General features: G+C 55.2%; 3 protein-coding genes across 3 annotated transcripts; all 3 read right to left on the bottom strand.

Annotated features, from left to right (window-relative positions):
• Nucleotides 1-109: 109 nt before the first annotated feature.
• H257_18135 (hypothetical protein) lies at nt 110-2,112 on the bottom strand (the record flags this gene model as incomplete). Its single annotated transcript, XM_009847144.1, has 2 exons — nt 110-582; nt 1,857-2,112. The coding sequence occupies 2 exons, from the start codon at nt 2,110-2,112 to the stop codon at nt 110-112; spliced, it is 729 nt and encodes a 242-aa protein (XP_009845446.1).
• Nucleotides 2,113-2,503: 391 nt separating this feature from the next.
• On the bottom strand, nt 2,504-3,449 carry H257_18134 (hypothetical protein; the record flags this gene model as incomplete). Its single annotated transcript, XM_009847143.1, has 4 exons — nt 2,504-2,963; nt 3,022-3,086; nt 3,131-3,302; nt 3,367-3,449. The coding sequence occupies 4 exons, from the start codon at nt 3,447-3,449 to the stop codon at nt 2,504-2,506; spliced, it is 780 nt and encodes a 259-aa protein (XP_009845445.1).
• Nucleotides 3,450-3,516: 67 nt separating this feature from the next.
• On the bottom strand, nt 3,517-11,251 carry H257_18133 (hypothetical protein; the record flags this gene model as incomplete). The annotated part of the gene is made up of 9 exons (XM_009847142.1): nt 3,517-4,691; nt 4,931-5,322; nt 5,372-6,063; nt 6,118-7,710; nt 7,756-9,072; nt 9,119-9,698; nt 9,758-10,112; nt 10,177-10,429; nt 10,473-11,251. 9 exons carry the CDS (start codon nt 11,249-11,251, stop codon nt 3,597-3,599), a joined length of 7,056 nt encoding a protein of 2,351 aa, XP_009845444.1. The 3' UTR covers nt 3,517-3,596.
• Between the last annotated feature and the right edge of the window lie 126 nt (nt 11,252-11,377).

Raw genomic sequence — 11,377 nt, 5'->3', positions numbered from 1 at the left:
AAAGTCCCACTACGATGGATCATACTTGCATCTAAAATCGAAATAGATGGAACATCATTTGAAATATATGAACAAGTGTGAAATATACCGGCTGTTAAATTGAGCGGTGTCACTTGAGCGGTAAGCGCCTGGTCAAAGGATTGAACGATAAGTGGAGCGGATATTTTGTCCAGAAACCGCGGTAGCTGGGGTCTTGACCAAGGCGGTTCAAGATGGCTTGGAAGTGGTTTCGTTCGTCGTCGAGTGTCGACGGTAGCTGAATGTGACGACGTACTTGGGCCGACCAGTTGAGCAGAACAATTTCCAGCACGGACGGTGTATGGAGGTTGTTTGCGCTTTCGTACTTCACTGTGTTGCGGTAGATCCACAGGCGTCTCAGCACGCCACCGGCGAGCATCGTCCACAGTGCAATGAGAATGAGCTCGGTGGCCACATGGGACCAGTCTTGGGCAGGTTGTAGTTTGGTTATATCCAGAATGTAGGTCCATTCGAAACTCAGGCCAAATTGTAGCCAAGGAGCGGACACGATGTCCCAGAGCGGCCTGACGTGGGAGCAGGTGCGCAGGGCATGTTGGATAGTTTCTACGGCGTGGCAATCTCGATAGGGGCATTGTATGCAACTGGGATTTACTAACTGCATGTAGTAGAAGCAGTAGCCAACCGGCAGGACACGGTATTACAGACGGTTCCAAAAATCAGCCTGCATGGGAGTGGCGACAGCGACAGAGCGGCGGAACAGTTTAAGGTACGTTGCCACATTCTCCATAGTGCCGTGTGTACTTAGCATGGGGTGGTTACGGGTGGGTTTGGGAGGGTTGTAACACGCCCATTTGATATGTTGTGCCGATCCGGTCGATCACCCGGTTCGAGTGCTGCAGCAAACATTCCGTGTGCTAAACATACCCACTGATTGTCTGTTTCCGTAGGTGATCGCGTCAACAGGCGCAAGCGGGCAAGCCGTTGCGATGCGATGATGGACGAGATATGAGGTACTCGCCACCCTACTGACTTATCGTATTGATGTGCCGCTTGCATCAGTGATACAGTCTTTTGTGTAGGGTCCACAACCCTATTCTGGATGAATTTGTTCACCAGCTATAGCCAGGCTGCTATCTGTTTTGGCGGCACGACCACCGCTGCCGTGAAGTGCCAAAAGATGGACAGGATAACTGTCTGGACCAGCAGGCGTCGGCCGTTCATTGTGCGCGCGCGACAACCCCAGTACTAAAGGTTTCGTATAGTTTATCCGTGAGTCGGTTAACTTGGTATCCCGGTGGTAGGTTGTGTCCCAACAAGATGCCGAGGTAACGAATCGGCTGACCCGACGCGGCGAACGACAGGCCATGGACGAACAGTATTGGTTGGTTGAGGTTTAACACAGAATCTCCGTTTTGTCTATGTTCAGTTTGGCTCCTGACACGGCGCAGTACTGGCCGACTAACTCCAGTTGCGCTCCCAAATGAAGATGGTCACATTTGTACGCCTGGCTAGAAAACGTAGACGGGAGACATAAGTTGCCATATACACCCTACTTAATGGATTGCACGGCACCCGCATATATTGGGCGCTCCCCTTACAGTATTTCTCAAAATTGTGGATGTAGGAGTGAGTACAATGAAGTCGGAATTGACAGACTGTGACCCCAAATGATGCAGCAACAAGTAAAGGCAAGATAATTAGGTCGAATTTAAGCCAATCAGAATTGAGTCGGATGAGATGTCCGACTTTATTCGATCACAACACATTGAAATTTCGAGTAACGTTAGAACACAAGAATACTTCGAAGTATGACGTTAATAGTAAGTAAGCTTATAATTCGTTAGGCTTCTTCTTCGAAGGAACGCTACAGTATATACCAGCGGCAGCCGCACCAATGAGTCCAGTCACAGCACCTGCTGTAGCGGCCGTTGTGGATACCAGGGTTACAACAGCGTATTGCAGTGTTGCCGCCACTCCACCCGCGGCGTGCATGGTTCCGACACCTGCAACAACCGTTCCAAAGTACGCCATGGCAGCAGGAACCAATGCTCCTGCAGCCAAACCAGCAGCTGGCAATGCGACAGCGCCGATGGCGGCGGCGGTGATATAGCTCTTCCAATTGCCTCCATCCATGCTGGCAACGGTTAAGTTTTCGAGGTCGTGGGACCTCGACGCGACGTTACCGGTACATGTTGCCATCACTTTAGCCGCTCCATTCGCAGCCACCAAGTTGGATGCAGTGTTCTGCAACACCACAACAATCGTAAAATCCCACCATACCTTGACCCCATGCCTGCAGATATTAACTGTAAACTGCCTTCGCAAACGAAAAGCCATTGGGGCAGCACTGTACTGTACATTTGTACATTTGGTTCATCGTTATGAATAGTACTACAGTACTACCGTAGTAAAAATAAGCAGCCTTGACATGTTATAATCCTCAAGACACGCAGTGGTCCGATGAATTCATCGCCTCCTAGCCAGCTACAAGGCATTCAACTACGTAGAGCTATGTGCCTAGTACCTAACCCTGCAGCCCGGTGCCCGTGAAGAGCAACTCTGCATTCGTGCCGCCAGCCTCAAAGTCCAAGACAAACTCGGTCAGGTCGTCCCGCGGAATGATCGCGACGTGGTTTTCGAGCGTTTTGTACGCGGGCGAGGCGTTCTCCACCACGGGCACGATGCCTTCCACGAGTCCCACCACCTTGCGCCCGTGCGTCGTGAAGGCGGCGCCGCCGCACATGCCTTGGGTGAGTACCGTGGCGCTGGACGCAAATGCTTGCTTCGTGGTCGGGTTGAGCCAGAAGTAGGCACCCGCAACCGATTCCGGCTGGACGCATGTCGTCGTCTCGTCAGGCTGAACGTGGCCGTCGAACACGAGGGGTTCGCTCTCTGCGACGGAAAAGGCAGTGTCCAGGTCGAACGGGTCGACTGACTTATCGTCGCGGACGACGGACGACTTCAGTTCGAGGAGGGCTAGGTCTCTAGAAGCATCCATCGTCATATGCGCCAACGCAAGGATAGCCCAAGACATGGTAGTACCGGGAAGGATGCACGGCAGTATGTGGCTCGAGATCAACTTCCCACATGGTCGCCCCTGATCCGATCTACCGAGTCGTCACGAATGACTGGTGTGTCATATGATATGTACCTCTCGTAACGCCAGCGTGTGCTTAACAAAGCCTTCGTCAACATGCTGAAGCCACTCGTGTGGGTAATAAGCAGGATATCGCCACGGACACGCGACATGCGCGCATGTGAGCACGTGCAAGAGTGAGGGGTTCCGCTTGGCTCGGGTGCGATGGACCAGCATAGCAGATCCCCTAAAGCAGAAGCAGTGGCACCTCTCAGTCAAGTTCTTATCCTCATGCAATGTGATGCTAGTACCGACTGAGCACCTCAAACGCTTCCATGCCCTCATGAGGAAGGCGAAACAGCGTCGTAAGCGCCAAGACACCTCGGCGGGCCATCGTATTTGCGATGTGGCATACGCCAATGAAATAGACGTAAGGACAAATGAACGGACCAATCCGAAGCCAGTATTTCAAAACTCAATTTACAGTCAAGTGTTCGTAAGTTAGAGTACTACTGAACTAGTAACTGTATTACATCCACCATCAAGTGTCCGCTAATTTTGACGGCAGCGGCCGTACTGCTGCCGCGTTCGACGGAATGTCCGACGTGCTGGGAATAGACATGATTCCAGGCGCTAGCGAACTAGTTGACGACATGAGGACGGTGGACACACTTGGACTTGGACCCAGACGCGACCGTCGCGGCCTTTTGCTGCACAAATTCTGGCCATGCTGCGTTTTCTTCCGGTCAGCCTTCCGAACTTTCACTGTCACGTCGGGAGTGGCATCAAGCCCAATGCCTTCCTGAAGCAACAGTGCCATCGATGCACCTGTGCTGTTCTGTGTGTTGCCATGTAGGGCGGGGATGGCGCCGCCTCCATTCGTATCACCTCGACGAATCGCGAGGGCTCGTTGGGCGCGAAGCTTCCACCGTTTGGCAAAATAGTACATGGTGAACAATCGGCGGGCGACATGGATGGGTTTGGTTTCGTCCAAGTGGGCTTCTCGCTCGGTGTTTAGATGCACGAGGAAGTTGCATCCGGTGCAGAAATTGGCGCGACAGATCGGACACAGGACAGTCGCCGTGGCGCCGTGGCAGCACGAACAGTCGAGGAACTTGTACGACGCGGACACATCCATCTCCATCTCCTTGGCGTGCGACGTGTGCACCAAATGCAGAAACCGTCGAAATGCATCCCAATAATCGCGGTCGGTGGTCGGCGCGTTGCCGCTCAGGAAAGTCGGGTTGAGGTGCCGCAGCGTGGTCCCGATGGCTTCCATGGCCACGGCGTCCTTGTGTCCATCGCCGTACATCTTGAGCACCATGTGGTACGCCGCCTTGAAATGCGGCACGCCTTCCATTGCGTTCACGAGGCCCGTGGCGGTGAGCGCCAGGAGCTCACATGCCCGCAAAGTCTTGACAGACACCGGCGCGGACGGCGCCGTGAGGAAGTTGGTTTCCCCGAAGTAGTGCCCTTCGCGGTACCGGTGGATGGTGCTGTCGTTGTTGTGGTGCGTGGTGAGGAGGCTGCCAGACACGACAAAGTACATGGTGCGTGCAATGTCACCTTCGACCACCACGTATTCGTTGTGTGGGTAGATCTCCAACCGCACGCAACACGCAATGCGAAACCGGAGCTACGAATAATATTCACGAAACGGTCAAATACTGGCATTCATTTCACACCGTCGACACTAGCTCGCAAAAAACTGTAGTTTTTGAGCCATATAAACCATGAAGCATATACTTCGAAGTATATATTATACAGCCATATAAACCATAAAACATATATATATATATATATATATATATATATATACATGGAGCGTGCAAATCAATCAAGAACCAATCTGGTCGTGCCGTCTGCCTTGCTTACCATGTCCAGTTCAGTTGATTCGCCTCGCAGTGGGGCAAAGAACGTCGTGACAAACGTCGTCAGGGCGCTGTGGGCCAAACACACGATGGCCTGGCCTTTGATTTCAGGCGGCAGCTCCTGCAGGATGTCGTCATGGCGGACCCCGCGGTGGGCGTGCCACCAGTAGTTGAGGTACTTGTACAAGCGGAGGCGGAGGGTATCCTTGAGGGGTGTGCGGGTCAGGTATGCCTCGGTGTACATTTCGTTGATGCGGAACTCCACTTCGTGTTGCGTTAGGCACACAAACATAGTCGACACTTGGCCGATGAAGTAGGACGTGGCGAAGAGGCAGAAGAGGCACACGGCGATCACAAACACGTACTGGTACACAGTTGTGGGGAGCAGCGTCACGCCTAAGTCCAATGCAAATAAGAGAGGGATAACTGTGTATATGTTGGATACCAGTGTTGGTGAAGATGCCTGTGGAAAAGTACATGGCGCGGACGAGGCGGTGCAGGTCGTTGGCGGTCGTGTTGGTCGCTTCAAACTCGTCCACGGGGAGCCACGAGTGCCACGTGTCGCCGTATCCATCGACGTACGTCATGCAAAAGTAGAGGCATCCGATCCAATAGATTATGCACACGTAGACAGCGACGAGTTTTCGTAGAAAGTTGAGGTCGTTGGCCAGGGACAGCCGGGTAATTTCACTGAGGACGTGGGGCAGCCGAAGCAGCTTGGCGAGTCGGTTCATGCGCAAAAAGTACAGCACGTGATGGTATCGCCCGTCATCTCTGGAGTTGTCTAGCGCCGCACGGCCCAAGTAGTCGAGGGGCAACACACTAAGCAGGTCGACACACTTGGCTGGCCACCGATAGCTGTGAGGGCCCACGATCGGGTCTTCGTAAAACTCGACCGACGTGTCATTGGCCACCAGATGTAGGCGGAACCACATGTCAAACAGAAACGCCAAGTCGGTGGCGACATTGAGGATCGTGGTGGTTTGGGTCACCGCCCCTGAGACCACGACCACATCGAAGCAGATCGTGTACGGAATGTATAGCGCTTGGTACGCAATGCACGCGGAGAGCAGTTGAAGCCATCGGATGTATAGCGGCGACTGCACTTCGATGCGCTCGACGTATTGCAGTAGGGCCCTACAAGAAGAGAAATTATGGGTTGGGGGGATTGGGGGGGACTAAGGGGACTACCTGAGGGGCCAGCGCTGGGTCACTACGGTGGCCGTGGTCTTGGTATAGAGAACGTTGATGTTCGCCAGGATGGACGTGCTGACATTTCGAGCGACTTTCGGCACCACTAAGGCCACGCGCGTTTTCGCTTTGACGGACGCCGTGAGGGTGTGGCCAACCTTCGCGACGATTTGCTGGTTCTGGCGCTTATTGTGGCATCCGTTGACGATGTTCAGGACGGTTTGTTTCCACGTCGGATGCAGGTTGAACACGGCGTGCAAATGCTGGCGCGACAGCGTGTACACGGTGCAAAACGTGCGTGCCTGGATGTTGGCGTTGCGCGGCTTGTCAGAAAACAGTGACGCTTCGCCAAAGTAACTTCCCGGGAGGATCTCGTTTACTTTGACGTGGACCGTCCCGCTGGTCGACCGCAGTGACGACGACGCGTCGCTGAAACGCATGCTCACGGACCGACGAAAGGTGGGGCGTGTCGAAGCCGCAGGATTCACCGGGGACCGTTGAAATCGCTGGACGATGGACTCCATGAGCTGGGTCTGAAAGGATTGCGCCTTGGGGAGCTTGGCAGTCTTCAGGGGGGTGATGGCAGAGGAGGACGGCGGCGGCGGCGGCCCGTATGCGGTCTCCGTGACAAGGACGTCCAGACAACCCGCAAACACAAAGTACATTTCAAGGCCCACGTCGCCTTGTTTGCAAATGATTTTACCGCGGGGAATGAGCTGCTGAACAAGCAGCGACACGACCATGCGAACGGCTTGGCGGGAGGGGGCGTCGGTGCCTCGGAGGAAATTGACTTGGTCGATCATGGGCTGCAGGAGAAACATGCGCGTGTCCGTGACGAGCGACGGCGGTAGACAGGCGCTGAGGATCGGTTCTTGGTGGATGGAATGGAATGTTTGGTAGAAAAAATAGTGTTTGATGCGCTTCTCCACTTCGAGGGGAAACTTGTACTTGGTCAGGAACAGCCGCAACGTACTCAACTTTGCGTAAAAGTCGCGGTTGTTGCCGTCCACGACCTTTTCGATGTCGGCCAAATTGCCCAGTACGTACGAGAACAGAAATACCCCCACGAGGATCACAAACACGTTGAAGAACCGCTCGACGGTCGTGGTAGGCAGGTTCCGAGGGGAGCATCCCGACATGGTCCCGAAGCCCCAAAAGAGGGCCGCGTAGTACTGGAATGTGATTGTGTTGTTTTCGAGCGCGGCGGGGGGCAACCACGGATTCAGCCCAAACGTTGTTGTCGTGGTCGCGTTGTTGTTTCCGGCTAGGTCGGTCGTGTTGGACGCAAAGCTATACCAGAGGCACCCGACCCAATGGCTGAGAAAGAACGTGTAAAACAGCAGCTGGAACAGACGCACTTGGATGTTGAGCGTGACAAATCGCTGCTCGAACCGCGACAGCATCGACGACAGTTTGTACATGCGCACGAGCTTGTTGGCGTTCCACGACTCGGACTGGAGGTCACTGGACGCAGCCCAGTTGACCACTTGCAGCGGCACGATCGCCACCACGTCCAACAGACACGCCACAGACCGCACGTAGCGCCGCCGAATTCCCCGCCGGTCCATCACTTTGTTGCCGTATTCGTAGTACCTAGCAACCACGATCAGAGTACGAAACAAGAAAAGGGCAAAGTACCCCAAGTGCAGCCGAAGCACCATGTCCAGCAGAAAGAGAATCTCAAGCGCCATGACCACGCTGTCCGCCGAATCCGACAGCTCATGGGCTGGGCCAAATGTCATGCGAAATGGCACGCCAATGCATTGGTAACTCATGGCGACAAACATGCACACTTCCCACACGAGCACGACGGGTGCGTCCGGATCGATGGCCGTTGACTCAGGGGGCTGCGTCAAGAGTGGCCATCGACTATTGGTGTGGTTGACACTCATCTGGGAGGCCATCCCTCGATGCGACGTGTCGGCTGGCGGTCTCCGCAAGTCGTCCAGGAATGTTGGCACCAGATGCAGCAGCGTTCGAAGGCCCCCGTGGGGCAGAAAGGCCACGATGCATCCGCTGAGCGCCACGGTCGTATGTTCGTAAAACACGGTCGTTCCTTCGGAAAAGGCCGCTAGGCCAAACGCCATACCCTTGGCCACCCTCTGGGGCGGTGTCGTGTGGACTGCCACGCGGCCTTCGACGAGAAAGTACACGCCATTGGCAAAGTCCCCCGCGGAGAAGATGGTTTCGCCCTGGCCGTACAGTCGAATGTGGATCGCGTCTACAAACTCAGTCGACATTGTCTTGAACAAGGCGCTGTCGTCATCGTGAAAAAGCCGAAACCGACCGAGGACGGCGTGGCAAACATGCGACAGGATGTCTCGCTTCGTCTGTAGGGGGAGGGGGGCGACGAGGGCGTTGACGTCAGCCCCTCGGTGGGCGCTCCACCAGAACTCGAGAAACGAATTCACGCGCCGGTGGATACGGGGAGGCACATGCTGCTGTTGGAGGAACCACAGGATGTTGGACCGACGACTTAGGAACGCGACTTGTTCAACCGCCGACGCCGTGATGCCTTTTTGCACTTCGTCGATGATGTACGCCATGAAGACAAACCCAAACACCATAAACAGGTAGTGAAACATGTACTGATGCACGCTGTCGGGTTCGATCCCTCGGCCGAGGGACGTGATTACCGACGCGGCGTAGTAGAACGAGTGCGAGTACTGGCTCCATATGATCTCAACGTATGAAGGTGATCCGATCTCGTGCATTTGGTTCAGTCCATCGACCATGTGTGTGTCGTTCCAAGGCGACAGTTTGAACGCAAGAGGCGGCAGCCAGTCTTGTCCAGGCCGCGAACTGTACCCGTCGACCTGCGTCATGCAAAAGTACAGACAGCTTGTTACGTGGTACGTGATGAGAAGGAGAAGGCAGAGGAGGACGGTGCGCTTGGGGCCATCCAACGTGACGTGGTGGGAGATCTCGTCGAGTTGACTGGTAAAGTCCCATAGCCTACATAACGTTAAGAACTACGACATGTCATTGTGAAAGAGAATACCGAAGCAAGCGGGGGAGTCGAAGGACTGTGTGGTAGCTGGGGGCAAACACCCACCACGGCAGCGTCGAGATCACGTGCAATGGGGCCTTGGTGTGGAGGTAGTGCCGCGCGCATTGCTGGACGTCCACAATGTGCTCGGCGTCGTGATCGTAGCTCAAGTGCAAGTTGGCGTACATGTCTAACCACAAACACAGATCTGCGATGGTGTTGACGATAGTGAGGGTGGCTGAAAAGTAAATCGCTGGAAAGCAACTGTGCAACGGAATGGACACGGCGTGGTGCAGCTGAATCGCTTGGAGACATATAAGCCACATGAACCGCCTGCGTCCGTGGCGGTGGATCGTGTGGTGGCGCAGCAGCCGCGGCCACTTGGACCGCTTGACCACCACCGCGGCTGCTGCAATGGCGGCGGCTGCGGCGGCGTCGTCTGGGGAATGGAGTGTCCTTCGCATCGTGTCCAGCGCCAGCATCTTTGCGGCTGCTTCTCGGATCCGCTCGGCCCAATGCGGATACGCCGCCAGTACCACGGCGGTACTGGTTCGCGTCAGCGCATGCAAAACGCAAAACGTGGCGGTTGTGACTACAACATTCGGTCGTCAACATGGTCATACGTTTCGAAACAATACGTAGGGGGGGTACCAGTGTGAATGCGTTGTTTGGGCACAACGAGACAAAGCTCGGCAAAGTACATGTCCTTTCGAAGCTCCTTGGGCTCGACGGCGGCCTGGGCGCTCGTGAGTTGCAACACCCCCGTCTGCACAAAGTACATGGCGTCGGCATCGTCGCCCTCGCGGCACAGCACGTAGTTGGCTGGCACGGACGTCGTTTCCATCAGCGCCACCAGCGCGTGGATGAAGTGGGGACCGCACGGCCGAAAGAGCGGCACATGGGACAGCATCTTCTCGTACACGGAGACCTTGATGTCTCGCACGACGCTGGGCGTGAGTTGGTTTAAGTATTGCCGGTCCAGGGCATCGCCCGTGTTGTGTTCGTGCTGGAATAATGTACATGATAAACCAACTGCTTCAGCCGAAAATGGAGGAATGGACGTGCCATACCTCAATGTACTCGATTGCGCGCTGCTGGACGTCGGCAGGCACACGATGGTACGCCAGGATGTACTTGAGCTGGTTGCGCTTGGCGTCGAACGCTTCCGTGTGCTGCGACGAGCATTTCGAGATCATGAAGAACGTGCCGCAAATGTACGGGAACAAAAACACCCCCGAGAACATGACGACCAAAGTGAGAAGACACGCGTTGATCGTGTGGGGCACTTCCCCTTCAAACAGGCCCGAAAGCAAACCGAACGACCTGACACACATTAGACGCCGTCAAGATCGAAGATCACACGCACCAAAATGCCGACGCCAGGTACTCTAGCCCGGGGGACGTGCTCGGGACGGGGAGCCACGGATCTGCGGCCGTAGACGACCCCGAGAGGCGGCGCCGGTGTTGGTTGTGGTGTTGGTTGGGGTAAAACCAACCCCGCATGCAAGCCAACACGTGCGACACCGCCACGCACGCCGCGACGATCTTGACGAGTTTGACCATGGCAAAGTACTTGGCGAAGAGCCGATCGACGTGCAGAATGCACTTGGGCAGTCGAACGAGTCTTAGCAACTTGACCAGGTCCACGAACTTTGCCATGGGATCAACCGGGTCGAGGAAGAAGCAGCGCCGCAGGGGCAGCAACGGCACCAAGTCCAAGATGAACGCCGTCGAGCACACGTATTTGGTTCGTGTGCGCCACAGCTCCATGACGACGTTGCCGTTCTTGTAGAAAGTTGTGTGCATGTTGACGAAAATGTCAATGACAAAGAGACACTCGAGGACGTCGAGGCGGACGTGGGTCGCAGCCACGTCGTCGTGGAGTTGGAACGACAGCAAGAACGACACGCAGAAGACGGCGTGGAAGATGGCCACCATGAGCACCAAGTTCCACACGCTCAGCCACGTGGACTCTGCGTCGATGGTCCACCGATTCTGGCGCTGCTGCACGACCATGATGACGCTGGTCGACAGTTTGCGGGTGTTGATGCGGCTGCGAATGTCCTGTGAAGACCGCATCACACCAAAGAAACTCGCATGGCTCAACCGGCTTGGGCCGCGGGTCGGCATCGCTCGCTCGGTCATGGCGGCTAATTGTGAAAATGTCACAGATGGACATAGGAGTTACGTGTGGGATGAAACCGAGCGACAACGTCGTGGAACTGACGCCTCCTCACTACCTACCGGAAGTATTAATACAACAATACGATG

The sequence above is a fragment of the Aphanomyces astaci genome, assembly GCF_000520075.1.
Source record: "Aphanomyces astaci strain APO3 unplaced genomic scaffold supercont1.138, whole genome shotgun sequence".
Lineage (NCBI taxonomy): Eukaryota > Oomycota > Saprolegniomycetes > Saprolegniales > Verrucalvaceae > Aphanomyces > Aphanomyces astaci.
Note: the sequence above shows the minus strand (reverse complement) of the source record. Positions and strands in the feature narration are given on the sequence as shown.